At 41.4% G+C, this 22,976-nt stretch overlaps 1 protein-coding gene across 2 annotated transcripts; it reads right to left on the minus strand.

The window, feature by feature from the left end:
• Window positions 1–2,529: 2,529 nt before the first annotated feature.
• gga1 (golgi-associated, gamma adaptin ear containing, ARF binding protein 1) lies at window positions 2,530–22,608 on the minus strand. 2 transcript variants are annotated; one of them, XM_088325965.1, is made up of 17 exons: window positions 22,090–22,608; window positions 20,533–20,617; window positions 20,281–20,356; window positions 19,979–20,077; window positions 19,779–19,902; window positions 17,841–17,941; window positions 17,645–17,725; window positions 17,431–17,568; window positions 17,274–17,355; window positions 15,819–15,932; window positions 15,599–15,748; window positions 13,763–13,836; window positions 13,487–13,677; window positions 10,395–10,609; window positions 10,166–10,335; window positions 5,266–5,376; window positions 2,530–3,498 (listed from the first exon to the last, which is right to left on the minus strand). In XM_088325965.1, exons 1-17 carry the CDS (start codon window positions 22,265–22,267, stop codon window positions 3,388–3,390), a joined length of 2,100 nt encoding a protein of 699 aa, XP_088182091.1. In that variant the 5' UTR covers window positions 22,268–22,608; the 3' UTR covers window positions 2,530–3,387. The 2 variants fall into 2 exon arrangements, with proteins under 2 accessions (XP_088182091.1, XP_088182090.1); XM_088325964.1 differs by having other exon boundaries at window positions 13,481–13,677.
• Window positions 22,609–22,976: the final 368 nt, after the last annotated feature.

A 22,976-nucleotide genomic window follows, 5' to 3' on the forward strand; every position in this document is an offset into this window, starting at 1 on the left:
TTACTCTACTGGAATTGTTTTTTATTTCATGTTTTGAATAACGTATCCAATTTTTTGGGGTAATACAAATGCTTGCCAATGACAGTGTTGGTGTAACAAGTTACAGAAGAACGTGTCCTGGGAACGCAATTACTTTTTCGGTAATGACCTCATTATTGTTTTTTCCTTGTACCAATATCATGTCGTTTTTATATGCTCAAATTATCGTGTTGCTTAAATTGAGTTTTTATCAAGGTAATTATTAGTTATTCTTTTTGGTAATGACTTTTGCTGTAATTTGAAATTTTATAACAAAAATGCGTCAAGCCCTTTTGTTGTCCTCATTTTAAAGACCATCTCTGTACTTTTCTTTCTAGTTTTCATAAAAATGTGACAGAGAACATTTCATTTTAGCCACTGGGATTAATCTAGTGAAAAGTCCATCCACTATTTCAGGGGTGGCGAACATGCGGCTCTAGAGCCGTGTGCGGCTCTTGGCCAATAAGAATGCAGCTCTTTGCCTTGTTTCATGTTTAGTTTTTTCCCCTCTTAAAACCCACTTGAATTCAGAGTTGAACAAATAATAAATAATATTTTGAAATTAATTTGGCAGATTTGTTGTTTTTAATGTTGCTTTGGACACATAACTGACTGCCAATCATCTGCGGTTAGGTTACGTTTCGTGCCGGGAAATTAAGTAAACATTTCATGAGCGTGCAAACTGTTACCCTCATGGTCAAAATGGCAAGATGCAAAGCGAAACGGGAAGATGAATACAGGGCATTTCAGGAAGAATGCTTACTTTTTTGTTGAACAGAATGGCAAATCACTCTATTTGTCACGCAGTACCACGATATCCCATTTCAAGACTTCAAATCTTCAGCATAATTTTAGCACAGCCCATGCTAATATTGATACGGAATTCCCCAAAGGTACTGAAATACGCAAGCAAAAATTGAGCACCTTGAAAAGCCAGGTAAAAAGACAGTCTCAAATGTTTCAGCAATTGAATAAGCATGGAGAAACTGTAACACTTGCCTCCTATAAAGTGGCGTGGAAGATCGCCCGTGCTAAAAAAAACATACAGCGAAGGCAAGTTTTTGAAACAGTGTTTTGTGGATTTAATTGAAACTCTGGCTCCAGGTCAGTGCATGGTGTGGCTCTTTGACTCTCTCAGTTAAAAAATTCGGCTCTTTGTGTCAAACTTGTTCGCCACCCCTGCACTATTTGCACCGCTTATCCTCAGTAGGGTCACAGGGTTCCTGGAGCCCGTACAAACTGGTTCCCCGCCAGTCGCAGGGCACACAGAGATAGACAACTCACTCGCTCATTCACACCTAGGGACAATTTGACCCGGCCAATTAACCTGAAATGCATGTTTTTGGGAATGTGGGAGGAAACCAAGGCAGGCACAGGGAGAACATGCAAACCCCTTACGGGGAGGGCGCGGTAGCTGGACTTGAACCCCGAACCTCTGCATCGTGGGGCTGTGTGCTAACCACCCATCACCGTGCCGACCCTAGGAAAAGTCATAAAAATCAAAAATATAATTGAAAGGTGAGATGGCACAACATTCATTTGGACAGGTAACTTAAAATTAGTTTTACCTGGTTATATCAGTATCAGAAATTATTTTCCCCCCATTTTATTAACACTCCACTTATTGAAACATGAATATTTTGTTTGTTTGTTTGTTTGTACATGATTCAATTGTTTGTTTGTTTGTACATGATTCAAATTGAATCTTTTCTTCCGGCGCCGTCACGAATGGCAGCCACTCCAGCAGCTCCCGTGTTATTTTCGATTGTTCTCAGCTCAGGGATGCTGCTGGAAATGTGAATTTCCCTTCGGGGATGAACAAAGTATCTATCTATCTATCTATCTAAAGATTTTTTCTGTGTTTCCAACAATAAAAGTGGCAGGTCACTTTGACCCAAGGATAACAGGAGGGTTAAATGAGCAAAGAATGTCTGCCAGGGGAACATAATAAGTTTTACTACGCTCCAACCTTTTTGTGTTATTTTGTGAGGAAAAATAAATGAAAATCAGCAAAATTATGCTATAATTTTTCTCGGTAATGCAATTTTAAACCCCTTCATAAAAAAAATAAAAAAAAAAAGTTTTTCAATATTAGAACATCTCGAAGAGAATTAGTATCCAGTCCACAGTGATCTGCTGCCACCTATTGATATGGTTGAATGTTACTGTTAATCAGCTGGCCATTGGAAGAAAGCAAAAGAAAAAGCAAAAAGTACTGTACAACAGCATACTTTTTTTCAAAGATGAAATTTTCAATTTTCTATCGCGCGCTAGACAAGGTCTCACGAGATACTTCAGTGCTTGACAGATGGCTCCTGTACGTCAGCTAATTACGATTCAGTTTATGGCGCGACTCACCAGGTCTCCCTTCATGCAAAATAAATATATGGTTTAAAGACTTAATCATTTGATTACTTATTTCATTGCCAATTGGAAGCATAAAGGGTCGGCTAAATCACAGTTTGAAATTGAAATAGGTTCGCATCAAGAACACAAACTTGAAGTAGTGAATAGTTAGGACCCGCCACGAGCAAAAACTTTATTTTCCCTTCGTTGCACCTAAACACGGCTTCTGCTATTGCACAGGTCAAGTATACATGGCTTTATTTACAAAGCAGTCGTACCGAGGAGAGATTAAGAAAGCAATGAAACTTTCAGACAGTAAAGTCCAAAATGGACTTCCAAGCCCCAGGCTGGATTTCAATAAGGGTTTCATGCATTTTTCAAAGAGCACAAGTAATGGAGACATTTGAACACTTGTGATTTGTCATGGTTAAAAAGGCGATCTTACTACAAGGGAAAAAAAAAAACTCGAGAATGTAAAGTGAAAAAAATACAGACATCCACTGCACTTGATATAAATTATGTATTACAGAACAAATGTGCTAATTTTGAACAGAAGTGAGGCACATATGGCAGAAGATACACAATGTCACAGTACTTCTTTTTCATTGCACACAAAAAGAGGAAAGTCCTAACTGCCGAGAGATTTGAAAAAAGAAACGGATTCAGCAGACTACAAAAAGGGAAAGCTTCTGTCCTTCCTGTCCAAGAGTTTTGATGGCAGAGCATGCAGAAGTGAAGACCAAATCTACAACCGTTGCCCTCAAATATGCACATGCAGTAGTCTCGGTCAGTTCTTCATGTGGTGGGTAGTCTTTAAAAAATGAAAAATAAACTAAAATAGATAAGCGGCGCGAAAAAGCGGTCGATTCGAGCAAAGCACGCGCACAGAGCAGGAGTCAAAGAGAGAGGCAAAAAAAAAAAAAAAAAAACCAACCAAAAAAAAAAAAAAAATCGAAGCAATTGCGGAGTGTAAATGTAGAGTCCAGTTTGCTTGGCGAGAGTTAGTCAGCTTGGATGCGGCCACTATAGGTTAGGCAACTGGTCTGGGGCAGGCCAGTTCTCCACCGTGCCGCTCTCATTGTGAGCCTGCTCGCCCAAGTTGAAGCTCAATCTGTACTGCAGCTCCACTTTCTCCTGGAACGCAAACATGACACAGCGTTTCAAGCTCATCTGAAATTCTTCAACATGCCAAATATGAGGAAAATCGACATGGTTTTTGCAGAAAATCTAAAAATATATATTATAGTGTGGTCCAGTCTTTTTCAGGGATGATGCGTTTTGAAGACCGCATGTGTTAGCTTTGTCATCCTGAGCTTTGACTGTCAGAGGAACACCCAAGGAAGCCAGTCGCCATATTGTTTTAAGCAAAGTTTTTAAGTTTTTGAGGCGAATGCTTAGGTGTTGTGTCGCAGGCGGATGCAGTAACGGTACAAGAAAAGGGGAGCAGCCAAATAGGGGCTCGGTGGCAAAAACCAAATAAGACACACTGAGAGCTGCCAACAGGGGTCTGACTACGACCGGTCCACAAACGTTTGCCGCAGCCTCGGCAGAAGAACACAAGAGTAGCCGTCCAAAACACGCGCAGTGAGCCAGGGACCGGGAACCAACAATGAAAAGCACCAACGCCTATGGCGACAAATGCAAACAACCAGCAGGGAATAAACAAACCACGGAACACGGCAAAACTGGCACCGAGGCCAGGCTAGCCGGCCAAACAACACACGCTACTGGGAGCAAACTAAACAGGAAAGTCTTTGGCCGCCCCAACGCTAACGGGGAGCAAGTAGGACAAAATTAGGTAAGATCTCGGCAACAGTCACCCCTCCTCCTCTCGAGTCCTCACAATAAAATATAATAGATTCGGGTTTGCTTCTGGCTCGGTCCTTTATATCAAGCTCATTGGTCCAGCTCTGCTTGGTTCTGGCTTTAACACCAGCGGGCTTGGGTTGGGTCAGATTTTCAGGCCAGATCGTCCCTTCACGACACGTTCTGTGCTTGGTCTTCTATAAAACGAGACTGTGTAGAGAGAGTCCGCTCTTTCAAATTCCTGGGTGTGCACATCTCAGATGACCTCTCCGGGTCTGCAAACACCAGAGCGGTGGTAGGGAAGGCGCAGCAGCGACTCCATTTCCTGAGAGTGCTCAGGAAAAAGTCATCTAAAACAGCAGCTGCTGGCGTCCTTTTACAAAGCCACTGTGGAGAGCATTTTAACATACTGCATTACGGTGTGGCATGCTGGGTGCACGGCAGCAGACAGGAAAACGCTTCATAGGGTCATCAACACAGCCCAGAGAATCGTTGGTTGCTCTCTACCCAGTCTGGAGTACATCGCCTGCTCGCGCTACCTCAGCAGAGCAGAAATCATCATCAAGGACTTTTCTCACCCCGGCCACCACCTCTTTGACCTGCTGCCTTCCGGTAAGCGCTACAGGTCACACAAAACAAACTTCCCCAGAGCCATTACCACCCTTAACACACACCACACAACAAACTGAAACTTGCAAACACACTACCTATGCTCACTTTGCACAATGTTGACTATTTTTTGCACAATGTTGACTATTTTTGCACTTAACGCATATTGCACTAATATGATCCCAAAACTGTATGTAACATCCTACATGCCCACATTTCTTGTGTAAATTATAACCTTTATCTTCTTTGTTCCTTTATATTGTGTAAATTATAACCTTATCTTCTTTGTTCATTTATCTTCTTTGTTTCCTTTTATCCTCACTGTTGAATGTGATGCTGGAGTGCCACGTCCAATTTTGTTGTCACAATATGTTCAACCCATTTTGTAACAATGACAATAAAGGTATATTCTATTCTATTCTAGTTAGAGACAAAAGTCTGATTTGGAATACCTTTAAGCGTCAAAGTCTGACATAAGAAATGTACCTTGTGTGGGTTTGCTAGCAACATGATCTGTGTGACAGCAGCAGTAGGAAGGATGGGATTGAACGCCGGCAGATCCGTTCCAGACGGCGGCTGCAGCTTCACCGTTATTGTCTGTGAACGATATGAAACATCAAACAGGATTAAAATAACTGAATCCCAAAGAAATCTAATTCTGTATCACAAAGGGCGGTGTACAGTATTTGTTTCAACAATTCGAACAGCCTAAACCAGTGGTCGGCCACAACCAAGCTGTTACTGGGCCGCAAAGCCAATAAGTCACATAATATTTTGCTTATATGATATTTTTGTGTATACATGCATTTTTTTCTTACTTCAAGTCTATCTACAAAAATTTTTTGGGACCATGGCCAACCCAAATGCCCAAACAAGTTAGGCACCTTGGCACCTAAGTTGGTCATGCTTTCGGCCCTCCAGATGAAACGGGACACAAGAAAGCGACCACGTCACTCGGGTCAGGGTGACACAACACACTCTTTTGTTCAACAGCAGGGCCCGACAGCTTTCACTGGTTTACCCCTGTCGCATCATACAGGCAGTGTTCTCGTTTTCCCGCGTCCCTGACGCATAATTTTTGGTGGGGACGCATTGTGTCAAATCAACGTGTGTCCCCAGGACGCAACTTTTTTGACACCAAATTGTCATTATTACCCGATTACTTTTTTTTTTTTTAACAAAGATTTACCGCACTCCAAACTACAGATCCGCCATTGTTGTTTTGGTCTCACGCCGATCTCGGCAAACGAGATTTCGTTGCTTCGAGATGACGTCAGTTTTGGTGGTTGTCGAGTGAAAGAGAAGTATGCCTCCGAAAAAACAGTTGGTATTAGGTGCAAATCAACCAAAAATTGGTAATTTCTTCAATGTCGGTAATAAGTCGAAACATAATACAGAAAGTGGTAACAACGGCAATAATTCCGGCACGAAAAACAGCGGAGAAATTCTTCAGAAGACCGCGAAGGCAAGGAAAACACGTGTTTTAAAGCGAACGATTCGACGAAAGATAATAAACAAAAGAATACTCCTAACAAGAAAAGGACTTTTCTGCAAAAATGGACTCTATTATATTCCCGGTTACGCTATGAGGAGGATGATAATGGAGGCTACATCTTCTGTGATGCGTGCGTACCCAGCGTGACAAAAAAAAACTGGATTGCATAAATCATTTCGCAATACAAACTTTCAGAAAAGCACATTGGATCGGCACAACTACATGAAAACCACAAATCAGCTATGGAAATTCTGTTGCTGCAATTGGACATTGAGACGGCATTACAACTGTGGCGGGACAGCAAACCACGAAGAATATATGAACTGAAAAATCTGAAGTGATTAAAACTGCATGAATATATAGACTAATATTTCAGCAATATTATTTTGTATAATGTACAATATATTTGTGAACTGAAAAATCTGAAGTGATAACTGCTTTGTATTACCAATTAACTGTGATGATTAAAACGGAATGAATATATATATATATATATATATATATATATATTTATTTATTTTTTTTTTTTTTATATATTTGTCACAGATTTACAATTTCAACCCTGATAACACTAAATTTTGGGGACCCATAGATTTTTGAGCATGCGAGACCCCGGGACCCATCACTTTTCAGAGGTAAAATGAACACTGTACAGGTGCCCTGCCCATCCCTGAGAACATGCCCAAACATCCCACTATCCTTTTACAACATCTCTCCACTCATTTCTATCCCCAACAATAGCTCTAGCTTTCACTATATTTAGACTTCTTTGCTGCAGAGCACTCACGACACCATCCATCCTCTGCAATCGCGGCCTTCCTCTTGGTCTGCTTCCATTGACTTCTGCTCTGTAGATCCTCTTCAACATTCGCTCGTCATCCATGCTCTCCATGTGTCCAAACCAACCCCGAGTACTCTTATCTACACGCTTACTCAGTTCCACGACTACTCCAGTTCTGTCTCTCACAATTTCATTTCTCAATATATCCAATCTCGTCACTCCTAACATACTCCTCAAACACTTCTTCTCAAAAACATTTAATTTCCTTCTTAAATCTTCGTTCAGGCTCCAAGTCTCTGCAACATACAACACAGTCAGCACAATCAGACTCTCACACAGTCCCCTTTTAACATCCATACGCATACTTTAAATGGCCAGTAGGCATCTGGAATGATGTACTAATTTCAGAACTACAGCCTGCACCAAAAACATTTTTAAAGGTAAAATCATTTTGTACTCACATAACTTGCACCTGACTACAAGACGCATGTGCCCGTGTTAAAACATGAGATATGAACAAATAAAGAAAGAATATTGTAAGATTAAAATAGCAAAAATAAAGGCACTGAGACAAGGTAACAAGAGGAACACGGCGCTAACAGGACTGCTCTAAAAACATTCTTTACCGTCTATACTATCTCCAGCGCGCTAAGAACTTTTTTATGGTTGATATCTTGTGCATCCATTCAATATGGTTGGTGAAGAGTGTAAAAAAAAAGAGAGGAGCCGTTTCTTTTGAAATGAAACTGGAATAACAAGGCTTGATGCGGTTGAGAAAATTGTCGGAATGCTTTTTTTCGGGCCCTTTTTTACCACATAGAAGGACCTCTTGAAGCGCATCTTCCAAAATTAAAATAAACTCAACCTTATTTATCTTTATAGAGCATATTATTTTTTGAAATGTTTATTTTTTTGGTACAAAACAATATAGGTTGCTTATACAAGCCTTGAACATACTTATATAAACCTTAAAAATATACAAAATATAGCACTGAAGCAACTTACAAACAAATTCAATTTAGGAACAATTGTCCGGAAGCTCGTTCGTAAGTAGGGCAGCGTCCGTAGTGCACACATTAGCCACATCTGTGCAGAAGGAGCAGGGTTGAATTTGTGTGACCAAAGCTGCAGTTTATAATCCGGACAATAGGTAAAATCCGTGTTTTTGAATATTTTTTTAAGCCGAGGCACACTTTTTTCATTTAAACCTCTCAAATCACACTGAAAATGTTTCCGTGGTTGGGTCCTAAACTACTCTCAGGCGGTAGAGACATGTTTGCCCCCAGGTGATCTTGTCCTTAGTGGCATAGCATGTAAACGCAGGGGTCGTGCACCTTTTTTGAACGGCCAATTTCAAACACTTTTTAAGCCAATTTTATCAGTACCTTAAAAAGGAAGAAATCCAGCGCCGATCAAAATAAGTTTTTTTTTGATGACTTAGATAACTAAAATAAAGTCACTATCTTGCTGCAGGCAAATACTGTGTGCTTATTTGAGACATTCCCATCCATGACCTTTTTCTTTGAACAAACCTGTATAAACTGACATCAATTCTGCCTCAACAATGCCTGTGTAATTTGGCTACCTCATACTTATTTACAAAAAACGGAATTGGCTCTATAGGTATTGGGTAATAATGGAGTTCAAGGGCGGGTGCAAAAAAGAAAGTACTGTACCGTAAATTCCGGACTATAAGCCGCTACTTTTTCCCAAACCTTCAACCCTGCGGCTTATTCAGTGATGCGGCCAATTTATGTAATCTTTCTAACGGCCGCCAGCGGCGCTCGAGTACAAAAGGTAAGATTAGACTGCAACTTCTTAGCTTGTGCACAAATTAAATTAGCGTAGACATATCCGCATCATGCAAATTGCAATAAAAAAGGCACATGACGCAACTTTCAAGTTAAACGCAAACGAGCATTCCGATATAGAAGGAAACAGAGCTACCGCACGTAAACTTTACTTAGCGAACGAGATGCTAGCGTTTTTTTGGGGATAAGGGAGCGTGGGACGATGTCTACATGACAAAGTCACTTTCCCATACTGAAGGACGACGACTTTGATGACGTCGGTTACAAGGAGGAAGGACGGTTTACCATGCTCAGTACAAGCGCGGTATGTTTTTTTAACAGAGCTGTTCACTGTGTTGAGAGCGTGTTCCTAGTAGCATTTTGCTACCCTTCACAGGCACGGTTTGGGATGAAAGTTATAATATTATTATTAAAGCTTTGAAAACTTTCTCTATGTCCCGGGCCGAACCCTTCGTTCTGAGAGCGCCGGTCTTCTGGTGATCCCAAGAGCCAAGAAGTGTTCCGCAGGTTCGAGAGCGTTCTCCATCCGGGCACCGGTGTTGTGGAATGCTCTTCCCCCTGAGATCCGATCTGCAACCTCAGTGGAAATGTTTAAATCTAAGCTTAAAACTCACTTCTACTCTATAGCATATGAATAACCTAAACTGCTTATGTGTAATAACCTGTGAAGCCCTTTGAGACTCTTTGTGATTAAGGGCTATACAAATAAAAATGACTTGACTTGTTTTCTAAAGAGCTGGAATTCCCACAACGAGTCTGATGCACCTGTCCTCTTGGACGCGACCAGTAGGGGGCGGTGACGCATTACATGACAATGCCATCGTGAGAAGCCACCAGAACAGGTGTGTCGGAGTCATTTTTAGGCACAACAGTTTTGATTTATTCATTTAACGAGACCAGGTGTAAACACATGTTGGCCTGGAGAGGGATGGGTGCCACCAGGCTGTACTTACCCAAAACACACCACAAAAAAATGGTTCCCCTACAGCCTGTGTGGTTGAGGGATCCAAATCGAGTCAGAATGCCGTGAAACATGGTAGTTAAATCATTTCCAAGCAATTAACCCAAAAATCCAGCACTTTTTAAACTTCGAAAACATTAAAAGTCAAGCATTTTCAAGTATTTCAAGCACCCGTACGAATCCTGTAAACGGACTCCAACAATATGGACCATGCCCCACGTAAACTTTGGAATGATTTTGATCACAATAAACAAAAAGTATTTGAGTAAACTTAGCTAATAAAATGTCATCTGAAATGCAGAGGGGAAAAAAAATATATAATTAACTTTCTGGCCCACCTTACGAGCTGAGATGTGGAAGTCAATGTTGGTGACGGGCACGGGCGCAGAAGACAGCATGGAGATGATGGCTACCTGCACGTCAGGCCGAGACGGTGGCGAGTTGCGGGCGAAATGGACGAGAACCCGCAGGCTGTGTCCGTCGAAGACCGTCACGGGCAGCAGATTACCTGTTGCCAGATCAGGCGTCATTAAAGTTGAATTGCTCTCCAGCAAATCGGAATCATACTTGGTTTGATGGATTCTAAAGGAACAAAGAGGTCAGCCAAGGAGACTTCGGCAGACGTCTTATCCGCACTCACAGAGCCCACGCTAGCAACGTCCGAGGTGAGCGGCAATGTGGGGGGGCGGTCTGAACTGAAGACTGGTAAGGGGATGGGGGTCATGTTTGATCCCGACTTGCTCTGTAGATCTCTCAGAGTTGGTTTAACCTGCTGTTTGTCCCTACGCACATACAGATAGTGATTAGGCTCCCTTTCAACTTCTCACGTGAGCGCACACCAAATCCGGTCTACAACTTACAGAAGTCAGAGTCTATCCCGTGATGACGCAAGTCCTATAGATACCCTGAAATCTAGATATTAATGAAGGGATAGCAGAGAACTTCCTACAGCTAAACCAGGACAATACAGAGGTCTTAATCATCAGTCCTGAAATTCAGAGGAACTTTGACCAAAACTACAAGATTTTAGACCTTCGCACTCCGTTTAAAATGTGGACGTTATTTTAGACTAAGCTCACTTGCAAGAAATATTTTAAAAATATAACTTCAAATGGGTTCAGTCATCTAAAGAAAATAGTCAGAGCCCACCTATTTCTCTCTTTGTAAACATAAAGGTGATGCATGCTTTTATATAGTCTCTTTCAGATAATTATAATGCCCTGCTCTCTGGTCTTCCCAGAAAGAACATAATCATCTTGCAGCTCCAACAAACTTCTGCAGCACATGTACTTACATGGGCCTGGGAAAGGATAACGTTACACCATTTCTAAAACGGTCTCATTGGCTCCCCGTGCGTTCCAGGATCCATTCTAGGGTGCTTTTACTAGTTTTCAAATGTCTTAATGGTGTTGGGCCACTTTATTTGTCTGATTTTATTTTATTATACCAACCCCTATGGGTCCTTACGGTCCCCTGGCAGCAGTTAGTTCACCGTTCCTAGTGTGAGGACCAAAACCTATAGTGAAGCAGCATTCATTAACTTGGTTCCTCTCATATGGATGGTCTCCCAGAGGATTTCAGGTCTGCGGGGGCCCTTGATATTTTTAAGAGGAGGCTCAAGCCCCACTTTTTTTTAGGTTGGCTTTTAATTGAAAGTTCGATATGTTTAACTTGTAACATATTTTATCTTTGATTTAACATTTTTAAGTTTTGGTTCTGAAGTTGTGGTTAGTCTGAAACTTTCCTTTAATATATATTATCTATATCTATCTATCTATCTCATATAAATAAATATATTAAAAAAAAATTGTTAGCTTATTTTAACTGTTGTGTGTGTGTGCGTGTCTGTATTAGGTGTGTTTTGCGTTGCCGGGTTAACTGTCAACCCCAGGAAGGCAGCTGGCCCGGATGGAGTACCAGCCAGGGTACTCAGGAACTGTGCCGATCCGCTGGCTGGGGTCTTCACCACCATCTTCAACCAGTCCCTGTCACAGGCTACCGTCCCACCCTGCTTCAAAACATCCACCATCATTCCCATCCACTAGAAGTCAGCAGTGGAAAGCCTCAACGACTACACGCCTGTCGTCCTTACGCCTGTGGTCATGAAGTGCTTCGAGAGGTTGGTGTCCCAGCACATCAAGGACTCCCTGCCACCCACACTGGACCCCCACCAGTTTGCCTACAGGGCAAACCGCTCCTATAAACACAGCACTTCACACCGCGCTGAGACACCTGGACCAACAGGGGAGCTACGTCAGAATGCTCTTTCTGGACTTCAGCTTAGCCTTCAACATCATTATCCCGGAGATCCTGGTGGAGAAACTCTCACACCTAGGACTCTCTTCCTCCATCTGCCACTGGATAATGGACTTCCTTTCAAACCGCCCAGAGTGCGTGAAACTCTGCAACCACGTCTCTCCCACCCTAACACTGAGCACTGGCTCCCCCCAAGGTTGTGTACTGAGCCCGCCTGATTTTCACCCTCTACAGCTCACGAACACAATAAGTACGCCGACGATACCACCTTGATCAGCCTCATCTCTGAAGGGGACGAGGCGGCGTACGGGGACGAGGTGGAGTCACTAACAACGTGGTGTTCGAAAAACCACCTCATACTGAACACCACAAAAACAGAAGAACTCATACTGGACTTCAGGAGGAAAGGCAGGAACCAGGCACCACTCATTTTAAAAGGAGACTGTGTAGAGAGAGTCCACTCTTTCAAATTCCTGGGTGTGCACATCTCCGATGACCTCTCCTGGTCTGCAAACACCAGAGCGGTGGTAGGGAAAGCCCAGCAAAGACTCCTTTTCCTGAGGGTGCTCAGGAAAAAGTCATCTGAAACAGCAGCTGCTGGCGTCCTTTTACAAAGCCACTGTGGAGAACATTCTAACACACTGCATTACGGTGTGGCATGCTGGGTGCACAGCAGCAGACAGGAAAACGCTTCAGAGGGTCATCAAAACAGCCCAGAGAATCGTTGGTTGCTCTCTACCCAGTCTGGAGGACATTGCCTGCTCTCTCTACCTCAGCAGAGCAAAAATAATCATCAAGGACTTTTCTCGACCAGGCCACGACCTCTTTGACCTGCTGCCTTCCGGTAAGCGCTACAGATCACACAAAACAAAAACAAACAGACTCAGACAGTTTCTTCCCCAGAGCCATTACCACCCTTAACACAAACCGCACAACAAACTGAAACTCTTGCAAACACACTACCTCATACAGATGTAAAATTGTATTCATGCCTATGCTCACTTTGCACAATGTTGACTATTTTTGCACTTAACGCATATTGCACTAATACGATCCCAAAACTGTATGTAACATCCTACATGCCCACATTTCTTGTGTAAATTATAACCTTTATCTTCTTTGTTCCTTTATATTGTGTAAATTATAAGCTTATCTTCTTTGTTCCTTTATCTTCTTTTATCCTCACTGTCAAATGTGATATTGGAGTGCCACACCCAATTTCGTTGTCACAATATGTTTAACCCATTTTGTAACAATGACAATAAAGGTATATTTTATTCTATTCTATAAAAGGGGGATTTATTGTCTTATTGTACACTGAAAGCTTTTATACAGCAATTTGAGTGGCAATTAACTGGAGGAATAGTTCTTTAGAAATAAATTTGAGTCAGGGCCACCTGTACCATTTGACCTGCAGACCCTCGGGAGGGAGGGACTGCTGCAGCAGCGTCTTTCCTAGTAAGTCAAGCTCATCCAGCACAGAGCATTTGGGAAGAGTTGTGGCGGGGGAGACGGGGTGAGAGTTGGACGAAGGTTCTGGACTCAGGAGGAGGATCGGTGCTGCTGGGATGTCTGCATCTATACTGTCAGATGACTAGAAAGAGACGGAACGATAAAAGTAAAAAAGAATAGGTGGGAGTTGGTCATAGAAAATCTCAATAGTTTGTTCCACAGCATACTTGAAAGGAGTCCCAGGCTGTGGAGTCATCTGGCTGGGATGGAGGGTTTGAGGTAAGTGTTCCTTCACTTAAACCTGGGAGAAGACCGCAAAACATTTTTCGGACATGATCTCAGAATTGGGAGTTAAAGCAGGGGTGGGAAAACTACAGCCCGGAGGCAACAGGCGGCCCCTCCGTCTTTCTAATCTTACCCGCCGAACGAAAATGGTAAGAATATGATGAAATATTTATAATCGTTAATAAAACACTAATGATTAAAAAATTGTGTTTTTATGTTATTGGAGGCCATCTTTGTCATAATTCTTCTTTTGTGCATTGACTACAGAAATACTACAAAATTACTATAAAACTAAAGTATTTTCCAGACTATAGGGTGCAGCTAAAAACCCCAAATTGTTTACAAATTTGAAAGTGCCTCTTATAACCTAGTGGGTACATTTGGAAATGCAGAGTATTTCTTTGTGTACATTGCTATGTGGCAGTAATACAGTATTCCACTGTACTCGTGAAATGATTGTCAAAAATGGCTGTCCGTCATTGCGAAACATTGGATGCTTTAAGAATCAAACCCAGGTCGTAGCTGTGAGAGCGCAAAATCATAACCACTAGACCTGCAGTAGCAGACAATATATGCAGGGATCAGAATGGAGATTTTCATTTTCAGCTGAAATAGCCAGGGTCCAGGAATAAAGCAGGGTGGAGCCCCCCCTAAACAATGCGGCCAATTTTTCTAACGGCCGCCAGGGTGCGCCAGAGCAATAAAGGAAAGAGTGAGACAGTCGGATTTTGAATTTGTTTGCTACGCAAGAGAAAAAGTGAAAAAGTCGGAATGCCTTTGGGGTTCAAAAACAGCGGAAATCCGCGGATCCGCGGAAAATTCTGATCCCTGTATATGGAAAGGCATTAGCTTTTATCTCATCATCACACTATGTTTACTCAGGGTACCAGAGACAAATGTTAGCGGATGGAGAAAACAAAGTCGCCATATCAGATAAAAAAAAAAACTAAGTCCAATTCATAATCAGAAACACCAAAGTGTTGTTTCTTTCATCGTGCTTTTTTATTTTATTCTTTAGTCATATATTTCAGGATGACTTTGCTTTCTCCATTGTCCAGCATACGTTCGTCTCTAGCAGCGTTGATAAAAATAGTGTGATGAAATCAAATCTACGCCTTTTCATATGCCATCTGTACCATTGGCATTTAGCGGGTTAATTTTCAAAGACCTCACTGCTGTGACCCAGGTTTGATTCCCGTTGCATACAACGTTTTGAGATTTTGGTCAGCGACATTTTTTTAATAGCTCATTTATACTTAAGGTGTACGGTAGCTCTTACTGTATTTATAATTCCAAGCGCCTTATAGTTGAACATAGTTGTTATGTTGAAAAAAATATAAGACCAAAGATTTCTAATGATGTGTGTTTTATGATCAGGTGCGTCTTATAGTGTGGAAGATACAGTAAGTTCAAATTTTGTGCTTGAAATCAGTGAGCTAAAATATTATTTTTTTAATTCTGAAAACAAAACATAAATACTACAAAAAAACTATAGTAATGCTATTAAATACTACAAAACTGACAATCAAATTGAGTGCTTTAAAAAGGGTCCCAATATATTATTTTGCTTTACTTGTGAGTGTTTCAAAGCATATTTGAGGAAACTAATCAATTTAATGAATAATATAAAAATATAACATGCAGCGTGTGTATATACTAATAAATGCAAATGAGAAAAATTGGATAGGTCTGCGAGCCCTTGACCAAATTTTGCAGCCCAACACTCAAACACTTTGCCCACTCCTAGGTTGAAGTCTAAAAGCAAAGAGCGCGTTTACCGAGCGACATGAGCTCATCGTCAAGAAGGGAAATGCCCGTCTCCTGCGAGGTGACATGGAGGCTGTCGGTTGGAGTTGGGACTTCTGGGAAGGAGGGGGGCGACTGGGGGGAAGTATCCAAGCCAGAGAGATCCAACAATGCTGATGGGGCTGTCGGAGAAATACCAAATAAAATCTCTGATCCAGTAAAGGCCAATCCTCAGTGCCCACTGCCACCAACCTGTCTGTTGTTGTGAATTCAACGCATTGTTGCTGTTCACAATCTCGCCTTTAACTTGCTGCTTATACAAATTGATGACATGCGTCAGGCTGTCATTGGCCTGCAGGATTTCCGCTTTAGGGAAGCCAAATAAAAACGCTTTTTAGTTTTGTCATTTTTAATAAGGACCAAAAAAGCCTCAGGGGCAGTGTTGGGAACCCAATACAAAGGAACATATTCCTGAAACGCAATTACTTTTAGCGGTAACGAGTACTGTAACGCATTGTTGATAAATGTTTTAACTCAACTGTTTTTACAACACTACTTTTTAAAAGCACATGGTAAATCACAACGTCTACTGCAGGTTAGCAGGTATTCCTTCGCTGGTGAAGAAACATAGAACCCTCCTTTCGCCAGCAACGCAACGCTCAAAACAACAAATGCGCAAGGCTGGGGCGCTATAGTTATATTATAGTGCATCATCACAATAGTGCGCTCTTCTCATTGCACTATTGTTTTTTCTCACTATTATTATGATGTACTCTTCTCATTGCACTACTATTACAATAGGCTATTCTTTTTCATTCATAAAAATTGCACTATAAAAACTTAGGCCGGTCTATAGGCACTACATTGTAAATATTTTTTGCCCATTAATCTTGACAGTCTTATCTTTTTTTCCTCTTTAAAGTCTTTTTCCCCCATAGTTACCCTGGAGTGCCATGTCTAATCTTGTTGCATACGTTTTGGCAACATTGATATGAATGACAATAAAGGGAATTCTATTATATCTGCCTACAAAATATAAAACTGAATACATTTACAGTAGCACTGTCTCAAGCACAGAGTATGAAGACACGTAATTTCTCTCTATTGATATTCGGATATCTTTCTTAAATATACACTCACTTTTAAGCCATATTTAGGCCTTAAAAGTGAAATAGTGTAATCGAAGGTTCAGTTTATATTCATATGTTTTGGTTATGAGTCTCCAGTAGCAAATGGTAGGCAGCGTGTAGAGGGGGCGTGTCTTATACAGGAGCAACAATATCAATGGGGCAAACATGAAGAGTGCTAGATTTTGCTCTTTTTTGTTGTAATATTTTTGGGGGGCAGAAAAAGGAAAAACCTTTAGGACATTAGCCAGAAATCGAGAACGAAATATTTTAGTGGTTCGAAACAAAAGGGATATAGAGTATCTTAACTGTGAATTTGCAAGCCCTCAAGATTGCACGAACCAAGAAATAGGAAAGCTTCAACTCTTCCATTTTCGTCCATTTATTATATCATATGTCTATTTTCAAGCAGTTTTCTTTGTGACTAGATAGTTATTTTCAGAGAAACGCAGTACATTCGGGTGTCAGTATTCAGGTGGGGAACGCAATTAATTTAAATGACTTTTTCTTCTGTGATGTGCCCAACATTGCACATTTATTGAAGCTAATGAATCCAAATTGATGGAACTGTAAAGCTCACCTAAAGCCTCATCATTATCCTCCGTATCGCTTGCCAATCTGAACAGTGTGGGCCTCATTTTTTCGCAGCGCTGGTAAAGGTCCTGTTTACACAACAGAAGACAAGATCGTGATGAGTATTGACACGAAAAGATACGAGCGGCGCTCTTTGCACTCACCTGCAGGAGCTCAGAGTTGCTCTGATTTGTGGTGTTGGCGTCATAGTCCTGCAGGAGCTGAGTCAGCAAAGTGATGCTTTCCTTCACCTCCTGAATGGCCCCCTCACGCTTGGTCACCTTCTCTGCTCGCCTCTGATCCTGCAATTCATCCAAAGTAAATTTGCAAACGACAGTCAGCGGCGCTTCAATGTTGCGTGCACGAGTGATTTGTTACCTCTTGGACCATTTCCTTGATGAGTTTGTTTGCGGCCTTCAAGTCATCAGGATGTGAGCTGTTCAGCAGGCGAGACAACATCTGCCCAAGCAGAGAATGCGTTACAAAAGAGACAAAAGCGGTCAAAGCAGCTAACCATATCATCATGCAGAAATGCATCACAAGTATACTTGTGTATAGAAAACACAGTTCTTACTTTAGACTTCTCTTCATCTTCAAAAACAGCATTTTTTGGTCTGGGTGGGGGGAGATTGGGCAGCTTATCGGGGGGCAGCTCTGGATCTTGTTTGATGATACCTAAAAATAACAAAAGATTCAGTGATTTATTTTTGGGGTATTTGAATGTTTAGAGTTTAATTTCAATTCTAAGATGACTTTATAGCAGGGGGGGGCCTCATCGGGCTTATTGTTCCGGGTCGCAAAATATTCAAAAAATAAGGATAATGGTTTATGGTAGGAAATGGTGAAAAAAGGTAATACTAATAAAAATGTGTTGGTCTGTGTCACTATTTTCCCCAGTCTCCCCATAATTCACTTAAGCAGCTATATTTTTATTTACTTTTTTTTTTTAATTTCGTATATTTATTTTATCTATGAAGATATTGATCAAATTTTATAAAAAGAAAACCCTCTTCTGAGCTAGCCATATTGCATTGAGTTTTTCAATTCTTATTCTTAAAGAGAACATAATTTATTATGAGTGTTTCAAAACCAATTAGATTAAATGGTCTATTTGTGGATAAATAATTTATGTGTACATCTCGAGGCCTGCACGTCTATTCATAAATGCAAATAGTCACTGCTATTCTAAGGGAGTTACCTCCTTTTTCGTCTTTTTTGCATGATTGAAATGACAAAAAGGAAAAATAAGATATGTCATTTTGAAATAGCATTAATAATACGAGAAAAATTGGATATGCCTTCTTCACGCATTGCCAACACAAAAAAAAAATCAAATCAATATTTTTCCCCACATGGCCTTCAGCCAGCATTTTTGCAACCAAATGTTACCCGCAAATCAAAAATCTATGTCCCTGCTTTATAGTAGGCTGTTTTTACACAAACCCCTAAAATTAATAAGAGATTAACCAGATTTTCAGCATAAAAAATATCATCATGACCATTACTTGCTAAAAGGAAAAAAAATTGCTGAAAGAATGCAGTTATTATGATGTTACGTCATGAGTGAAACGAGACATTTGAAGCTGGCTTTCACTCAAGGCCTGGTCACACAGCCTTTCACGGGCGTATCGAGGCTGAATCACGGCCAGAAATTTCTGCCCGTGAAGCAGACGCTGTTGGACGCTTTGAGATCGCGATACAGATGAGATACAACCGTGCTTTACACGCGGTCGGAAATTCACACGCGGTTGGCCGCGCGAAAAAGTTTTGCGCTGCTCAAAACTTTAGACCACGGGTAACCGCGGGCGGCACACGTGGTACACACGAGGTAAAGACGAACGTGCTAGGACGTGCTACGGCCAAGACGTGGTTACACGCGGGTAGGACACGAAATTTTAGCGGGTAATCGCGGGTGGAGCACGGTCATAGCACGTTTGTCCTGCGCCTGTATTGCGGTGTTATCACGTGCATTAGCGTGTGTACCGCGTGTAAGCACGGTCAAACGCGATGCAGCCGCGGTTACCCGCGATAAGGACGCGGAACAGTCGCCGGTGTCTGTTTCGCGGGCATACCACGGGTAAACAGCGGGTAAACAGCGGGTTTAGTCAATTTTGCACATTTTCCACCGCGTCTGCTTCACGGGCAGAAATTTCTGGCCGTGATTCAGCCTCGATACGCCCGTGAAAGGCTGTGTGACTGGGCCTTCAGGGGGAGTTTGTGCACAAGCTACGCCTGAGCTTGGTGACAACCCTGGTCAATTAAATTGCACCATATATTGCACTAAAATAGGATTAACTTTTCAAATTCTATATCACAATACTATTAGTTTGTATCAATTATGTTAAAGTGTTTTAACATCACCAACCTCCTCACACAATCGAGGTACATATGTGATATCATGAGGTTCATATTGTGATTATATCACATCATTGTTACATATAACTCCTTACACGAGATGGTGAATTTTGAAATTATCTAGTCAGATCTCCAATAACTTGCTGAAATCCCCTACCTTGTTTTTTTAGCATCTGATAAGCATCCACAATTTTGGCCTCGTCAGGCAACCCTAATGTCCAACTGTAAATCAATTCCAAAACCTTCTTCTTGACCGGCTCCGGCGAACGTGAACCCAGGTACTGGTGAGGACCGGAAAAAGAATGCAACTCGCATTCAGATGTACAGAACAGAGGTAATTTTGCCAGGGAACCTTACCTTTGGCGATACTACTTTGATGAGCTCATTCAGAAAGCGGAACTTGCCTACTTCATTATGGAAACGTTTCCCGCAGTTTTTCATACACGACTCCAGAACCTGGTTAAAAAATGCATTGGGTTTCATTTTTAGTCATTTGGACTTGTATTGTAAGTGTAGCCTTAGCAGAGTTAGCTGATAAAACAAGCCTATCAAGCTGCCATATCAAGACTGGGGAGCCAGACAAACCGGATCTAGCGTTTAGAAGAGACGGAGATGTGATAGTAAAGCTGTGATATTAAATGAAGGAGATCAGAGTTTACCACAAGTGCCTGCATGGCCTCCCACTCCTGAGGAGATTGGATCTTGTGGGCCAACAGCCTGGTAGCCAGTTGGGGTCTGCAACACACAACACCAAAATTAGCTCAACAATTACATCAAATCATCTGGCTCCAATGGTAACAGGTACAAAATGAGTCAGTTTGGGTTTTTAGAAACATTTTTCAAACTACCATTGAAATACATTTGGGTTTCTTTGTCATAGATAAAAATCTTGTTCTGGCCTCTCCTCTTACCCCTCCAAATCATTGTTGAGCTGTTCACAGAACGCATTGATGCTGCTCCAGTCTGTTTCCCTATTCAGTGGGTTGGTTGCTCTATCTGAAATATTCAACAGACAGAAATAAGTCAGGCAGGTAAATTGGTTGATAATACTATGAGCAGACAGCTGTTACAGATGATAGACGGATGTGACACTAGAGTTGTAAGTTAACGTTGTGTATATATTGCCTTAAGGACAGTGAGAAATATTTTGTTCAGCCATCAGACAATATGATAAAAAAACAATAAATCGCATTTATTGTCATTACACAACGTGTCAACGAAATTAAAAGCTGCCCAACATAGTGCACATATACACATAGAATTTAAAGTGACATAGACTGTAAAAGTACTGAATTTAACCAATATGAGATTTTATATTATTTATATATATTATAATAAATATCCTTCACACATGTATACATACATATCTAAAATTACACAACACAATATAAAAACAGAGTCGGCAGCAACTGAGATAGCAGCGATCAATGATAAATCATGGTTATTTACAGTGCAAATTCAGATTGCATAATGTGAACAAATAAGTACAGATTAGTTCAGTGAAAATTCGGTCTCTATGTCTATTTGTTTTGGGCTCGAATAGATCTGTATAGTCTAGCAAATGGTAGCAGGCTGAACAGATGGAGACAAGGGTGAGTAATGTCCTTTATGTCTTTTGCTCTGTTCAGGCATCTGGACTTGTAAATGACATGTAAGGAAGGTAGTGTATTGCAACTGATCTTTAGTGTAGTATCTGTCACCCTTTGGAGCCTCTTCCTGTCTGCTATTGTGCAGCTTGAAAGCCACACTGACACAGGCGTTTTTAAGTTTTATAAAGATTCTGAGTCCAGTGACAGCCAGTACAATATACATTAAATGTCAAAAATTCATCACATTCTTTACCAACAAAACTGCCATGAGTAAGTATGGTAGTGTTGCAGATTTTCAGAGTTGTTTCATGTGAGGGACACAGGATCAAAACTATGTAGTTTGGTTCCTTGAAAAGCTGCTTTAATTCTGTTCCCCAACGCCCGACCCACCGTCGGAAAAAGGAAAACAATTCTCAAAATTAACACGACCTACAGTGTCAAATGAATGGGTTACATTTACACGTTGCAACCAGATTAATGCAGACGTGAAAATATCTGAAATTCTCATTCCAGAACAAGCCGCGTACCAATAACGTCAACGTTAGCTAGCTTTAATGGTGTGGTCTGGACGATCCGGAATCTTATTCAGGTTTACGAGTGAGCTGTGTTGTTTAAACTGGTAGCCCCATAAAAATTGTCACTTAGCCGAGTACTAAATAAATGGAGTCAAACGCAAAACAAAAGGCTGGTTTGTGCTGTGTTGACATTTGCCAGGTACATGTAGTGCGGCTAGCTTAGCAGCCTGTCACGGAACCGCCTTCAGCTTCCGCTGCCCAGTTCAGGAGCCCTGACACCACAAACACTTGGCACGCGGGGTATTACATCGTGCATGTTCTGTGAAGTTTTGAACCAAATTGATTTTAAAGCACAATTACTCACTAATTCGAGCCTCCAAACTCTCCGAATCAGGAGGTGCAGCCATCACAGCTAGCATTAGGTCTTCTTCTTGGGGTTTAACGGCGCTTGGCTTCCACCTCCTTAGCGCATTACCGCCCCCTATCACCACGTCCTCGTCACAATTCCACTCCTCAAATCCTGGAAAAAGTCCCATAGGCATACTCCTCAAAAAATGTAAACGTTCTCATTTTCCCACGAGACCTTTCTTTATTCCCCCCCCGTGTCTGAACGTTGTACTCGATCCAGTCCATTATACTCCACTGACTGTTCCCCTTTGACACTCCTCACACAATCCAGTGACAGGTTTTCCCATAAGTTTCAATATTTGGTTTAAGGCAGTATGTCCAATCCTTAATCGCGGCAACACAGTCCCCACTTTCCTACTTTGCTAATCAACAGTTGTCCTAACGTCGCGTTGAATTCTAGACATGTGTCGCCCTCTGATTTCCCTATCCCACATGCTATGCCATTTATAAACCATCCTGTCCTACCAATGCCTGGTGCGCACGCGCACGAGGGTGATCGCGATTTCCCATGAAGAGTACTTATAATTTTCGTTTTGATCTGGTCTTATTTGAGTCTGTCACTGCTTCAAAATACGGTTTTATGGCGTAGATTTTAAGCCTGGTGTATTTTTATGTGGTAGCTTTTTAGCATGGTGTTTGTTGACTAGGGTATTCATTAACTGTATGGATGCATGCCAACCCTCGTTATATGTCACGAGTAAAAGTTTTGTTTGCAATAATTTTAAGTTTCAGCTTTGCTAGGTTTACTAGATCATAAATAAATAAAATATGGTGTCTGATCAACCCACGGTAGGACGTTTCGGAACTTTATATTTTAGTCCGAAAACTGAGGGGATCATTTTC

This window comes from Urocampus carinirostris, chromosome 1, assembly GCF_059441175.1.
Source record: "Urocampus carinirostris isolate Australia breed hairy pipefish chromosome 1, RoL_Ucar_1.0, whole genome shotgun sequence".
NCBI lineage: Eukaryota > Metazoa > Chordata > Actinopteri > Syngnathiformes > Syngnathidae > Urocampus > Urocampus carinirostris.

Coding starts and splice junctions, on each gene's coding strand:
- gga1 (XM_088325964.1), bottom strand. CDS start 22,267: ATGCCTATGGGACTTTTTCCAGGATTTGAGGAGTGGAATTGTGACGAG. Junction 17,942..19,778: donor TCAGATGCTAAAAAAACAAG/GTAGGGGATTTC, acceptor TGTTATTTTTAG/GTATCATCAAACAAGATCCA. Junction 17,356..17,430: donor GCAACTCTGAGCTCCTGCAG/GTGAGTGCAAAG, acceptor TTGTGTAAACAG/GACCTTTACCAGCGCTGCGA.